Genomic DNA, 15,015 nt, shown 5'->3' with positions numbered 1-15,015 from the left:
AAGGCATGGCCTATGATAATAATTAGTTTAAGACTGCTTTTTTATTATCCCCTTGCAAGAGCAGGATAATGAAAAATTTGTCTTACACAGTGCCTACATAAAATAATGTAATCTGTAAAAAGATCAGTGGAAAGTTCTTCCACAAGGACAGTCAAATGATCCAACTTTATGTCAATATTTTGTACAACAACAGTTAGACATAATTTATAGGCGATTTCTTCAATCAATTTCTTTACCATTACATGGATGATATTTTGTTGGCCAACTTGGATATAGATACCTTAGAGAGAAATGTTTGGTGAAACAAAAAGAATTTTACCTTGTTGGAGTTTGCAGATTGCTTCTGGAAAAAAAAAAAAAAAAACAGAGATAAGATTCCATTCACTATCTAGGTTATGAAATAAGTCAACAAAAAAAGTCAACCACAGAAGATACAGATCTGAAGAGATCAGTTGTGAACTCTTAATGATTTTCAAAAATTAATGAGAGATATTAATTGGATACAGTTAAGAAATTTGTTTCAAACATTATAAGGAGATTTCATACTTAGTCCATGACAGCTAACAAAGGAAGTAGAGAAAGGGTTAACTTTAGTAGAAAAGAGACTCCAAGATGCATATTTGGATTGCATAAACCCCAGACTGGACTATATTTTAGTTATTTTGCCTTCTACTTATTCTCCTAGTGGGCTCATTATGCAAAGGGAAGATGGTATTTTAGAATGAATCTTCTTAGCATACAAAGTAGCTGTTAAAAATTAAAAAAAAAGAATTAAAGGACAAAAAGAAGCATTTACAAAAAGCTACATTTGGCACCTAATGTGGCAGGCTGTTTGAAGGGAAAGGGAACATTGGCAGACATGTGGCCACCATTGTGCCTAGGCAGAATGGGAGGCTTGATTTCAAGTACAATCGAGCAGAGAGAAAGATGCTGAAAGAGTAGTTGGAGGAGAGAAAGAGTACTAGGATTGGAGAGTAGGTAGAGGTAAGGTCCAGGAGACAGAAGAGTAGAGTCAGAGAAGACGGTTGATGCAGGAAGAAGACTGAATAGAATTAGAGAGGAGAAGAGATTTTTGAAGAGTGAAAATAGGAGACAGCTGAAAGTGAATTGGGCTAGCAGACTGAGAAGACAGGTGGTGACAGTTGAGCCAGCAGAAGCTGAGCTGAGCCAGAGAAGATATTGTGAGGAAACAGATAAAAGAAGAACCCACAACTTTGGTTCAATAATAATATAAAGGGAGAAATAGGAAGCAAAAAGCAACATTTGCAAAAGAAAAAAAAACTACAAGTCCCCTTTGGTTTCTGCTTCAGCTTCTGCCGTGACTGTCTTGTGATGGACAGTGACTATAAGTGTAAGCTGAAACCGAGTCTTCCCTCCCCAGTCACTGTTGATCCAAGTGTTTCTGTCACAGGGAGACATCGCCTCTCCCATTTCTTTTTAATTTTTGCATTCCTTTCTTCTTCACCCACCCACCCTCTCCCTTCTCACGAAGTTGGTATCTTAGTGTTCCTCTTTGACCCTCCTTTCATCTCTGTACATTTTGATTCCCATTATTTACTCTGGGGATTAAGTCAACATCTTTTAAAACTCGTTATTAGGGTGTGTACATGGGGTTGGAGGAGATGCCACGGAGTGCAGCTAGAGAGGTCAAAGGACAACATCTGGGATTCAGTTCTCATCTTCCTCCTTGCTGAGGCAGGGTCTCCCTTGCTGTTTCTGCTACACTACAAATTCCAGGAGAGCTGGCCAGGAAGCTTCCAGGCATAAACCAACACCTTAAACTTACGAAACCCTTATTTGAATAACAAGTTACCTTCTGCAGTATACAGATGCGGTACATTTCATCTCGTCTTTCTCCCCCTCTATACTATCTTTGGACAGATAGCATGTTTATATGTTTTATACTCGTGAACACAGACTTGTAATTGGTGTTTTATGCATTGGTTTTCAGGCACACAGAAAAAAAAAAGGACTTACATCCCGAAGCACACTAGCACTTTTACCGTGTTGTTACTGTGCCCTACGCTCATCATTTCTTCTACAGCGGTGAGTTAACTGGCTAGCATCACTTATTTCAGCGGTGAGTTAACTGGCTAGCATCACTTATTTCAGCGGTGAGTTAACTGGCTAGCATCACTTATTTCAGCATGGAGAACTCCCTCTCCTGCGCCGTGTATGCCAAGTCCACTGACAATGACTTCAACTTTTATCTGGAAATAACTGCTTTCTACTTAATTCCTGAAGGATAATTTTTTTCTTAACAAAGAATCTGTGGATGACGTTCTTCAGGATTTGCGTGTGTTATCCTGTTGTCTTCCGGTCTCTATGGTCTCTAATAGGAAATTAACTGTTAATCTCAGCATGGTCCACTTGTGCGTAAAGGGTGAATGAATGCTCTACACTGCTTTTCAAATTCTCACTGCAGTCCCCTCTGTCTTCAGTGTCCCCAAGAACCATCTGTGGCTCACTGAGGTCCCTAATCCCTCTGGGAGCACAAGTCTCAGTGGGCTCTCTGGGTGCTGGGGAAGGTGGCAAGGTTCTGACCTCGGACTGCCAGGGCTGAAGTCTCCTCCTCAGAGCCCTGCCTCCTCGTTGCAGACCCCGCCCCCCCGGAAGGCCTCCCCCTTATTCTCAGATTGGTCCGACCTCCCAGGAGTGGATCTGCCTCCTCAGAGTGTTCCCCTCCTGCTCAGAGTGGAAGCCTTCTGCCCGGAGTGGATTCTCCTCCTCCTCAGAGTTGCTCCTCCTCCTCCCCCCCCCCGCCCCGCCTCCTTCCCATTCCGCCTCCTACCCCCCCCACCCCCCCCCTTCCCCACCTCCTCCTTCTCTTCCTCCTCCCCCTCAGAAGGTGCCCTCCCCCCTTCAGAGTTGCTGCTCCTCACAGCTTCCCCCACCCCTCAGAGTGGATTCTCCTCTGAGTTGCTCTTCTTCCTCAGAGCTCCTCCTCCTCCCGTTCCTGCAAGGCTCCAGACACCTCTTGCCTCTCCTCGGCTGAGTTTCAGAACGCACCGGTAAAGGGTTGTGGGTCTGCCCATTCGCTACGCAAGGGGTGCAAGGCGGCCCCCCACCCCTGAGCTGGGGCTACCTTGGCACTGGAGCATAGCAGTCCCTCCCCTCTGGGCGGGGCTGGAGTGGGCAGAGGGGATCCGTAGGGCCTGGAAATAAACTATTTTCCGTTGTCCCAGGCTGAGGCTAAGATGCTAGAACCACCTAGAGTCTATTAGAGGGCAGGTTTTGGAGGGCTCATCCCAGAAGTCACAGAGCCCGGGAACCTGCCTGTAGCCAGTCCTCAGGGCTGATGATCTCTGTCCCACAGTGAGCAGGGTGCAGCCTGACCCTGGACCTTTGCATAACTTGCCCTTTGGAGTGTATTCTGGCCTTAGTGGGGACAGGCAGTACCTAAACAAACCAAACCTCTCTCCGAAGACCCTGCTTATTGCCCTCTGGGGCTCAGTGAAGGTGGAGAAGGGAGGCTGGGGATGGTGAGTGGACCCTGGACCTCTCTAGCCCTGCTTGCACACTGGAGCTGGGATGTTGTCAGTGATTGGCTATCTTAGAAGACCCACCCCCATTTAATTAGGAAAAAACTAAAAGAAATTGTATACTGAGCTGGGCACAAAATTCCAAAACAGCCAGAGCTACATAGTGAAACTCAGTCTCAAAACAAACAGAAAGGAAGGAAGGAAGGAAGGAAGGAAGGAAGGAAGGAAGGAAGGAAGGAAGGAAGAGAGGGAAGGAAGGAAGGAAGAGAGGGAAGGAAGGAAGGAAGAGAGGGAAGGAAGGAAGGAAGGAAGGAAGAGAGGGAAGGAGGAAGGAAAGAAGGAAGAAGGGAAGGAAGAAATGAACAAATGATTGGGAAAAAAGGGAACTTTTACACTGAACATACAAGGAATTTCACAGTAAATCCCCACAGACCAACTAGAATGTACGGTTAATAGTTTGTACTCCATCATGGTTATCCACCCAGCAGCCCTCCAGGTTCTTGTGGTTGTCAGGACAGCAGCAGACACTAACGTATTCTCTCCATAACAGGCAAGCATTCCTTGCACCAACTGAGAGTCCTACAATTCTTCCCTATGTTAACTAACAGACTGTCCTAGAGATTTGGTTTCCTTGCCAGCTGTTGGTTTTGTCGTTTTGAGCCAGATTTCATACGGTAGCTCAGGCTGGCCTCAAACTTGATGCAATCCTACTGCCTCAGCCTTCCAAAGGCTGGGATTACAAGGAAGCTACCATGTGTTACCTAGCTCTGCAGTTTTGAAAGTATTACTGCCTCCCATCTCTGAAAGTGTGAAGGGTTGGAGAGTTTTCCTGCTGGGAGTATCTGCAGGGTCTAGAAAGAGTTGCCCTGGGGCCCTGGAGGAGGAGGGCAAAGGAGCTGTCCACCAGTTTAGCTTGATCCTAAGGACAGACATGGAGTGTGCAGACAAGACTTCAAAGAACCAAACGTTTTGGAGTAATTCTTACGGGACAAAATGTTTCAAGAGAATGTGAATGGAATGTTTTCCAAAAGCCCCAGCGGGCCATGTTGTCACTGACTAAAGTAGGTCACCAGCCTCTGTGCTCTGTGTTAAGCCTTTATACTGCTAGCTTGCCCGGTTTGAGCCTGCCGGTTCCATGTGTGATTTCTAAGCTGTAGGGCACAGTTGGCAAGTTCACACTGGTGATGAATTAGAGGTTATAGCTTTGAGACGGTTAGGTCCAAGTATGTTTTTTACTCAGCTACAAACCACCAACCTCTCATCCTATTGAGCTGTCTGAGAGGGAGGGAAGAGACATGCCCTGGGAGATTTGTCTCCACTGTCAGAAATGCTGTTCAAAGGGCAGGGTCATCTTTTTATTCACAGAAGATACAGTTGGTGGGATGTTAGCATCTTGAGCAGTTTATGCTGCTTCCTATGTCCTGACATACTGTGAGAAGGCAACTCTTGGTGGTGGACGGGGTGGAAAGGGGCACTCAACAGAAGACTGTGGTCCTGCTACGTGGGCAGAAGAGGGCCTGTTCAGTGGTTGTACTGGGAAGTTCCTTGTGCTCTCACAAGGGTACTTGCATGGAAATAGGTTGTCAAAAGGGAAGTGTCCCTATTTCTAAGGTAGAAATAGGCTTCTTTCTGCCCCTTCACTGTCAGAGTTCTCCTAGATGTACTCTCTTTTTGGGAGGAGGGGGCAGGGAGCATTGGAATATAGTGCCGCCCAGTAGAAGGAGCCCCTGTCTCCCCTCTACACCTGCAGGGTTGCTTACTCAGGGAGGCCACTCACACAGCCCACACTGAGCCTGTGACCGTGCTGGCGCTCTTCACTGCCTGTCCTCTAACACATTAGGCAACACTCTGGGTGTTAAAAGAGTAGGATTGTGGGACCGTGCTGCCTAGATTTAGGGTTGACAGATCACATAAGCAGCCCCATTCTGTCGCTTTGAAGCTCGCTGACAAGGCAGCCCCCTCCCCAGAGCCTCGCTGGCCACATCTGTGATAGGTGAAGAGTAATGGAGAGGCCAGGGGCGGAGCTGTGCTTGCTGGGTGCACGACACTCATTTCCTTGTCTTGAGACAAAATGACAGCAATGGGAAGCCATGCAGCACATTTAGAGGCCAGCGACATTCCGACCTTTCTCACGAAAGCCTTTCGGCACTATCGGATCCGGATTCCCAAACACATTTCTTTTTTTTTTTTTAAAGATTTATTTATTTGTATGAGTATACTGTGGCTGTCTTCAGACACACCAGAAGAGAGCATTGGACTCCATTACAGATGGTTGTGAGCCACCATGTGGTTGCTGGGAATTGAACTCAGAACCTCTGGAAGAGCAGTCAGTGCTCTTAATTACTGAGCCATCTCTCCAGCCCCCCAAACACATTTCTTGTCACCATCTTGGGGTTTCGGATTTATGAGTGCTATGAGCTCCCTGTCCGTCTGTCTGTCTGCTGGGTGATATAGCAGCAGGCATTGCGACTGCAAGGGGGCACCATGAGTATTTTGTCAAAACTGTGCGTGTGTGTGTGTGTGTGTGTGTGTGTGTGTGTGTGTGTGTGTGTGTGTAAAATGTATTCCATAAATGCTAATCCCCTTGAGGCCAGATCTACTTCCTGTGTTTGAATTTTCCCTTCAAAGAGAAAGAGTCCAGGGCAGGTGACATAGGTAGACTAGAGTACAGGGGTCACCTTGATTTGGATTTCAGAAGAATTCTGATCAATTATTATTTTGGGGGGAAGTGAATTAAGAACAATAGTTTCATCATTTGGGGTGCACAGAATGAGACTTGTGTGCTGTGTATATATGTTCTGTACCTACTTATCGTCCAGGGAGACAGTGGCACAGACACGGTTCTCCCAGCTAAGAAAGCAGCCAGGGTTTCTAAGTGACTTCCTCAAAGTTGCCAAATAATGCAGCTGTCTGGAAACAAGAGAGTGGGGGTGGGGACAGAATGGGGAGGGACACTCGAGCTGTCTCCCATGGCACTCTGATTTCCACTCAGCAATGTTGGTTGTAACTCAACAAAGGATGCTTTTTTTCCTGTTTGGGTCTCTGCCCACAAACAAAGGCATTTTCATAACATGCCAACGGAATGTACTTGGTTGCAGACAGCCATAGTCTGGCTTAGAGGCTGGGAAGTTTTTAGGTTAGGGTATAAGAAGTTAATGTTAGGGCTGGTGAGATGGCTCAGCGGTTAAGAGCACTGACTGCTCTTCTAGAGGTCATGAGTTCAAATCCCAGCAACCACATGGTGGCTCACAACCATCTACAATGAGATCGATGCCCTCATATGGGTGTCTGAAGACAGCTACAGTGTACTTACATTACATATAATAAATAAATAAATCTTTAAAAAAAAAAAAAAAAAAAAAAAGAAGAAGTTAATGTTAAACTTGCTGACTCACGGACTTACGCAGACGATTCAGAGAGCTATGATCTTCGTTCTAGTGGGTCTGGAGTGGATGGTGATTGGTCTGGGATGCTAGGAAAAGCCTAGAGTCTTGATAAGCTAGAGGGCCTGGGAGCCTTCTGCAGCAGCGTGCAATTGCTAGCATTTGGCAAATGCTCCCAGTTTAAGGGTATGAGACACGTCTGGGCTGCCTTTTGGCCACCTCATTTGACGAGAAGTATGTGGCAAAGTGAAATAGGGCCTGTGGGAGTGGGAGACACCACACAGGAGCCTAGCCAAGCTATGCTGCTATGCTGCTTGTCTGATGGTTCAGTTCATATTACCTGTGTTCCTTGATTCTGCGGAGAACCTGGCTCTACATAAGATCACAGACATGCAAGCACTGAATCTCCTGCTGGGAGAGAGTCCTTAATCTTGACTTCCTAATTCCCTACACCATCAGTGGCTGTTATCCTGGGCCTACAATTTTCTGTCATTCCTCCTGAAGAGATTTTGCTTCTGGGGAGATGCAAAACACACACACGCACACGCACACGCACACGCACACGCACACGCACACAGGACTTAGAGGGAGGGACCTCTAAGGCTATTGCTCCTGGCCTGCCTTGACCCTTCCATGACTCTGCATGGTCAATGCAGCAGCTTGACTTAAGGCAGAGGATAAAGGACAGCATCAGCTCATTTACAGGAGTCCAGCCCAGCCCAGGTGAGTGCCCAGGGTCTGATGATACTGTTTTTCCTTGGTCCTAGATAGCTGGAGTTAGGATTGAGAGGTGTTTCCTAAGAAACCCAAAGAGCAGCAGGGAAGCAATGAGGCTGCCTACAGGGGCTGAACTGTGGCCCATAGCCATATTCACAGTCATCTTCCTGCTTCTGGTGGACCTGATGCACCGGCGCCAGCGCTGGACTGCCCGCTACCCTCCAGGCCCTGTGTCATGGCCTGTGCTTGGGAACCTGCTGCAGATGGACTTCCAGAATATGCCAGCAGGCTTGCAAAAGGTAAGGGAATTGGTGGGCAGGAGAGGCCATGATGAGGCCTATTCAGAACAAGTGGGTGGTGGTGAGACTGCATGCTGGACAGGGAGCTGGCCCCCAGGAGAAAGCAGGTTAAGAGGCTCCCCCTGAGGGGAGTGGTACAGGACCTGAGGTCACGCGGGATTTTCTAAAGGCAACAGCTAGGAGGTGGTATGGGTCCTAGCAGCCAGTTTGAGATCCAGTTAACAGAATAGAATATAATGATTGCTGGTGGTGCTGGGGTTGTATTCTGAGTCCAGCATGCCTGTGATTGGGAAGCTAGAGCAGCTGGGTTGTAAATTGCATCTTAAACTGCGCAGCGAAACTATTTCTAAAACCAAGATTTAAAGACCAGCTATGGAGGTGCATGCCTCTAATCCCAGCACCTAAGAGGCAGAGGCCAGCATATTTCTTTGAGTCTTAGGCCAGTCTGGTCTAACATACTGTGAGTTCCAGGCCAGCCCATACTATACAATGAAACTGTTTCAAAAAATACAAAAAAAAAAAAGAAGAAGAAAAGAAAAAAAGAAAAGAAAAAGAAAAAAGAAAGGGGGAGGGAGGGAGGGAAGGAGGGAGGGAGGGAGGGAGGGAGGGAGGGAGGGAGGAAGGAAGGAAGGAAGGAAGGAAGGAAGGAAGGAAGGAAGGAAGGAAGAAATCTAACATTTTAAAAGGAAAAAAGCCCAATGCAGTAGTGGAGATATTTAATCCTAGCATTCAGAGGAGACAAAAGCCAGCAGATCTCTGTGAATTCAGCACCAGCTTGATCTACATAGAAAGTCCCAAGCCAGCCATGGCTACATGCTACATACTAAGAAAAATTACACACACACACACACACACACACACACACACACACACAAACCAAAAAGGAAAATCAAGTTATATAGGCTTCATATTCCTTTTCATTCCACCGGAGGGAAATGTTTCAAGAATGGGGTGGAGCAGGGGACAGGGAGACTGGAGAGATGGCTCAGCGGTTAAGAGCACTGACTGTTCTTCCAGAGGTCCTGAGTTCAATTCCCAGCACCCACACAGTGGCTCACAACCATCTGTGATTGGAATTAGGACCCAATTCCCTTTTCTATTGTGTCTAGAGACAGCAACAATCTACTCATATACATAAAGTCTTTTAAAAAAAAATGGGGGAGAGGCCATGATCCTAAACAAGTGTTTCTGTCAGGAAATCAAAGTTGAGAGACAGGAAGTGCCCGCTTCCATCCTTTTGCTATTTTGGATTCTCAGACTCCCTTACATCTGTGAGCTAGTTTCCTAGACATGGGGGTGTTAGGGGGACCAGCTGGCAAATGTGTGACACTAGCAAGGTCGTGATGGGGTGACTGGCAGAGTCCAAGGTGGTTCCCCAGACAGTTAATAGACATCATCCCTCTGTGGGGCTCACTGTGGGGCTCCCCTGCCAAGTCCTATCCAGTACAGCTGAGCACAGGAATCCAGGCTGGCAGGTAATGTACTTTCCTTGCCTGCAGCTGCGATGTCGCTTTGGGGACCTGTTCAGCCTACAGCTGGCCTTTGAGACAGTGGTTGTAGTAAACGGGCTGACGGCCCTGCGAGAGGCACTGGTGAGATACAGCGAGGACACCGCTGACCGGCCACCGCTGCATTTCAATGACCAGTTGGGCTTTGGACCACGCTCACAAGGCAAATGCAGACAGTGGCAGGAGTGGTGGGCAAATGGGGACTAGAGAGGGTTTCGGGGATTAGAGACAGTTTGGAACCTTATTGATGTGTGGGAGGGACGAGAACAGAGAAAAGACAGCAAAGATAGATGGCTAAAGGGTGGACAAAGGATCTTACAGTAGCAATGGGCTGTAGTCGTGGTAACATAGCACAGGAGCAGAAAAGAGGGCGAGGTCTCAGGCCTAAATGTGACCCTCCAGGTGTGGTCCTAGCACGGTACGGACCTGCCTGGCACCAGCAGCGGCGTTTCTCTGTGTCCACCTTGCGTCACTTTGGCCTGGGCAAAAAGTCACTGGAGCAGTGGGTGACTGAGGAAGCCAGATACCTCTGTGCTGCCTTTGCTGACCATACTGGTAGGTGATGGATTGGCGGGGATAGGTGGGGATAGGTGGGACAGACAACCAACAGCCTGACTGGCATTTCTTCTCCCAGGATGCCCTTTCAGCCCTAACACTCTATTGGATAGAGCAGTGTGTAATGTGATCGCATCCCTCCTCTACGCCTACCGCTTTGAGTACGACGACCCACGCTTCATCAGGCTACTGAGCTTGTTAAAGGATACTCTTAAGGAGGAATCTGGATTCCTGCCCATGGTGCGGGGCTCGGGGGTGTCTGTACCCAGATAACTTCATATAGTGGAGACTCTCAGGGAGATGATCCACATGCAGGAGTGACAGGAGGAGGGCATTCTGGGAGGAGATGGACAAACATCAGTGGGAGGGGAGGGGGCAGGCTGTGGTCAAGTGCTTCCCATCCACGTGGCAGCCACACACGTCTGTGACGTTTCCACAGTATGGTAGCCCTTCTGGAAGCTCAGGGCAAAAGGGAAGGTTAGAGGCTGGCAGGGAGGGGCTATGTCACTAGTCTACCCTGGAGGAAGCTGGGACCTGGGGCTGTTCCAAGTGAGCACAGCCAGGAGGCAGCCAGGCCTCTCTATTGGTCCCTCTATGCCCCTCACAGCTCCTGAATGTGTTCCCGATGCTCCTGCGCATCCCAGGGCTGGTTGGCAAGGTCTTCCCTGCAAAAAGGGCCTTTGTGGCCATGCTGGATGAGCTGATAACTGAGCACAAGACGACCTGGGATCCTGCCCAGCCACCCCGAGACCTGACTGATGCCTTCCTGGCAGAGATAGAGAAGGTGATTAGAAGCCACAAGAGATGTGGCCAGGACTGTGGGCTGAGGTCCTGGGAGCTCTGAGGCCAGTAGGATGTGGTCCTGTGCATCACCAAGTAACTCAGCACCTGGGCTGCCCTGGGGGACTGTGGGGGCTATGTGGATGTTCCTCTCCCTACTGAGTCTACTCTTTCTACCTGGACCAGGCCAAGGGGAATCCTGAGAGCAGCTTCAATGATGAGAACCTGCGCATGGTGGTGGGTGACCTGTTCTCTGCAGGGATGGTGACCACCTCAACCACACTGTCCTGGGCCCTGCTACTCATGATCCTGCATCCGGATGTGCAGCGTGAGCCTGCCTGGGGCTGGGAAGGAAGGAGAAGGAGGGCAGAGACACACGCCTTAAACTTACTTGGGACACTTGTGGCTCCCAGCACTGGTTTGACCCAGACTCCAGCAAGGGTGATGGCCTTCTTTCTCCCATGGACCCAATCCTTACCATAGAAGTAGTGGAGGGACAAGGGGCAACCTCTAGAGCACCTTAACTGAGGGGATGCTGTCCTTCCAGGCCGAGTACAACAAGAAATCGATGAGGTCATAGGGCAGGTGCGGTGTCCAGAGATGGCAGACCAGGCCCGCATGCCCTACACCAATGCTGTCATCCATGAGGTGCAGCGCTTTGCAGACATTGTCCCTCTTGGTGTGCCTCACAAGACTTCTCGTGACATTGAAGTGCAAGGCTTCCTTATCCCTAAGGTAGGCCTGGGATGCTCCAGTGTCTAGTCAGTGTTGCCAGCTAGCTAATGGACTGAGCTGTCCACTTAAGAAGGACTGGAATTTAGGCAACTCAGTTCTCAACTCAACAGAACCAACTTTCACTGGGTAAGTATGGGAGGAAAAACAGTAGCAAGAATTGTACTCTAGAATCCCCAGCTAGAAAGACAAACAAGGTAAAATATGGCAGGAGTGGTTATAACAGCCACAACCAACAAATACAGGTGACAGTGTGTGTACATCTGTCACTTGTCACTTATCCCTGTCACAGTACTAATGAAAGCTGAGAAGCCTCTAGGGCCGGGGTTACACCAAAGGGTCCCGTGTGTGAGGTGGAGACTGTGCGTATGAACTTGATGACCAGGGCCTAGGCACCCCAACCCCAGCCCGTGTTCACACCATGTGCCTCCTGCCAGGGGACGACCCTCATCACCAACCTGTCCTCCGTGCTGAAGGATGAGACTGTGTGGGAGAAGCCCCTCCACTTCCATCCTGAACACTTCCTGGATGCCCAGGGCAACTTTGTGAAGCATGAGGCCTTCCTGCCATTCTCAGCAGGTGCCTCTGGGGTCTTGGCTGCCTGTCTGTCCTCAGGGTGCCTTGGAGGGTGGAGCCCCAATCAGGTCCCAGACTGACTGAGCCCCTCTCCCACCCACAGGCCGCCGAGCATGCCTGGGGGAGCCCCTGGCCCGCATGGAGCTCTTCCTCTTCTTCACCTGCCTCCTGCAGCGCTTTAGCTTCTCGGTGCCTGCTGGACATCCCCGGCCCAGTGACCATGGCATCTTTGTTGCTCTGACAACCCCATGCCCCTACCAGCTCTGTGCTTTGCCCCGCTAAGAGGATGTAAGACATCTCACTCACTGTGCTTGCTGGGGTCCTAAATGTGCAATAAATCATTTTACTCTAAACTAAATCATCCCTGTGAGAGCTCCAGGCTGTAAGGGGCCTCGGCACCCTCCCCATGGGCATCCACAGCCCCTACTTATTCTTACTTGACCTTTGACCTCAATGGAAGAACTGCTCTGTTGACCTGGGAAATGACCCCATTCTTGCCTTTACCCTGCCCCCACTTTTTCACCCAAATTGATAATGTTTATACATAGATACCAACATCTGGAAGGAGGGCCGGAAAGGACTGCTGAGATGTGGCAGTATAAGTTACATAGATGAGGGAAGGGCAGGACCTCTCTCTCCTGTACACTTCCGTTTCAGATCCGCTACACAACCAAGGCTAACTGCTCAGCATCATCACAACTTCTGATATGACGTTGTAAAGAAGTCAGGGAGGCTGGAAATGATATACAGGCTAAGTGCCCAAGGTTACCTATTGGGTACCACAAGCTTCCCCAAACGGCTTTATGGGAGTTCAGAAACAGGTTACCTCCTAAGCATCTTTGTCACTGCTAACTCCATGACCCAACAGGGATACTGGTGTCCCGGCCCATGCACAGTAAGAAAGGGCCTCTGTAACCAGGGTTGATAGGACCTGTAAGCTCGGTGTTGAAACAGGCTCGCAGACCTTAGGAAGTTCCCAGGTCTTAGCACAACTGACTCCATGATGGAGGTACCATTTGGGCTATAAAACTCAGCACATAGACAGCAGTTCCTGCCATAATGAAAACAAAGACCTGATCCACCAAATGCCATATTTCTGGAAAAATCTCAGAAAGTAGTAATCTTGCATTTTGGCTTCTGTAGTTCTTCTAGCTAACTCTTCTTGCTAACTGATGGATGTCAATCCAGGATATGGTTGTTGGTAAAAGCTAACCCTGAGTACAGCTCAGGACTACACTGAGGGTCCTGCGGCAGAAACACAGTGTAGCTTTCCATGACAGCATGCCCCAATAACACGAAGAAGTCCGTGGGTTTCCAAAGCTTTATTCATTGTGTGTGATAGATGGTCTAAATATGCACCCCACTTTTAAGCTAGGGCGGGCCTGACTTAAATAGGGAGGGGGAAAAGAGGAGGGGCACTTAATTTAGCTACCCCCTCTGGCCTTTAGGTAACTCATGAATATGGAAATCTCTTGAGGCTGAAGCCTGTAGTCACGCCCTCTACCTGTGTGTGGATGGTGACTCAAACCTCTCTGGGAGGGGCTGCTTTGTCCTAGGTGACTGAATGGTGCATGTTAAATGGAGATCTAGACCGTGTGTCAGGAGTCTGGAATCCGGGGGTGTGGAGAAATATGTGCCGTCCCTACACAGGCAATGGACACCTGTTGGGTCTCTGGCTATCTCAAAGCCAGTGCTCTACTGGAGAGACCAAATCATCCTTTCACAGTCCTACACTACACTGGGATTCTGAACACCAAGTGCAGTCACCAGCCAGCTAATAAAGACCTTCTGTTGGTTTAAATCCATATCTGAGTAGTCTTCTCTGGTGGATAACCCACAACATTTCTAAAGGTTCCACCAAGACCCCCAGAGACCAGACCTTGAGACACCATGGGCCTCAGATCCCCTTGGAGCAGAGAAGAGTATGGTAGTCAAGGGGCTCCTGGGATGTGCACAACCTGAAGACTTCCCGGGGCCCTAGGACCCCTTTTGATCAATTGCTGCCTAAAGCTTTGGAGGAATCTAACACCGCACCCCAAAAAATAAACAAATTTAAAAGTTGCCTGGTCTGTTACCCGCAGAGGTTACAGTGCCTTCTGTTTAGGACACAAAGAAGCATAGCTGACCAAATGTCTGGGATCCAGGTGAGACATTACCAGACTCCCCTGGTCTGTTCAGGTGTGTGAGTGTGTGGTGGCTACCCCTGGTTGTCTTTCTATGTGTCTTTCTATGTGTTTCTGTCAGTTCTGTAGACTGGAGAAACATCTGAAGTGGAAGGGAACAACCCTGCCCACCATTACCCCCTTCCTCTCCCCATGGCCCACAATTTCCCTCAGGCTTATGGGCAGTGGCTGTGGCTGTTGCTATGGCAATGCTGGTAGCAATGGTGGCCATGAATCCCACCTAAATCTAGACTCTAGGCTTCCCCATGTACAACATGCTATCCCCATTTCCCTCTTGGTGGGGGACAGTATCATGAGCTCTGCTGCAGTTGAAACTTCAGCCCTAGTTATGGGGGAAAGCCTTTTTAAACACCCAGTACACAAGCAACATAGACTTGGGCCATCAAAAAATTCTGCTTCCAGCTTGGAAGCCCAGTTAGACTCTTTAGCTGAAGCTGCTCTTCAAACTGAAGAGGATTGGACCTCCTCTTTATGAGACAAGGAAGTCTGTATATAATACTAAAAAAGATAAAAAATAAAAAAATAAATAAATCTTGTTGTTTCTATGGCAGTCAATTAGAAATGGTTAAAAAGATTTAGCCATGGTTAAAAATAACCTTCAAAAGGGGGAGGAGGAGGGAAGGAGGAAGAGGGAAGGAGGAGGAGGGAAGGAGGAGGAGGGAAGGAGGAGGAGGGAAGGAGGAGGAGGGAAAGAGGAGGAGGGAAAGAGGAGGGAAGGAGGAGGAGGGAAAGAGGAGGAGGGAAAAAGGAGGAGGGAAAGAGGAGGAGGAGGAGGGAAGGGAGGAGAAACATTGGTCAGG

At 48.8% G+C, this 15,015-nt stretch overlaps 1 protein-coding gene across 3 annotated transcripts; it reads left to right on the top strand.

Annotated features, from left to right (window-relative positions):
• The first annotated feature begins 2,646 nt into the window (after nt 1-2,646).
• Nucleotides 2,647-12,390, top strand: LOC114640819 (cytochrome P450 2D4). Of its 3 annotated transcripts, none has more exons than XM_028789856.1 (10): nt 2,647-3,011; nt 7,637-7,881; nt 9,381-9,552; nt 9,792-9,944; nt 10,024-10,184; nt 10,552-10,728; nt 10,911-11,052; nt 11,272-11,459; nt 11,894-12,035; nt 12,136-12,390. In XM_028789856.1, the coding sequence occupies exons 2-10, from the start codon at nt 7,693-7,695 to the stop codon at nt 12,312-12,314; spliced, it is 1,503 nt and encodes a 500-aa protein (XP_028645689.1). In that variant the 5' UTR covers nt 2,647-3,011; nt 7,637-7,692; the 3' UTR covers nt 12,315-12,390. The 3 variants fall into 3 exon arrangements, with proteins under 3 accessions (XP_028645689.1, XP_028645688.1, XP_028645687.1); XM_028789855.1 differs by having other exon boundaries at nt 7,633-7,881; XM_028789854.1 differs by lacking the exon at nt 2,647-3,011 and adding an exon at nt 3,468-3,482 and having other exon boundaries at nt 7,633-7,881.
• Nucleotides 12,391-15,015: the final 2,625 nt, after the last annotated feature.

Source organism: Grammomys surdaster, unplaced genomic scaffold (genome assembly GCF_004785775.1).
Source record: "Grammomys surdaster isolate TR1022 unplaced genomic scaffold, NIH_TR_1.0 125852, whole genome shotgun sequence".
Taxonomy (NCBI): domain Eukaryota; kingdom Metazoa; phylum Chordata; class Mammalia; order Rodentia; family Muridae; genus Grammomys; species Grammomys surdaster.
Note: the sequence above shows the minus strand (reverse complement) of the source record. Positions and strands in the feature narration are given on the sequence as shown.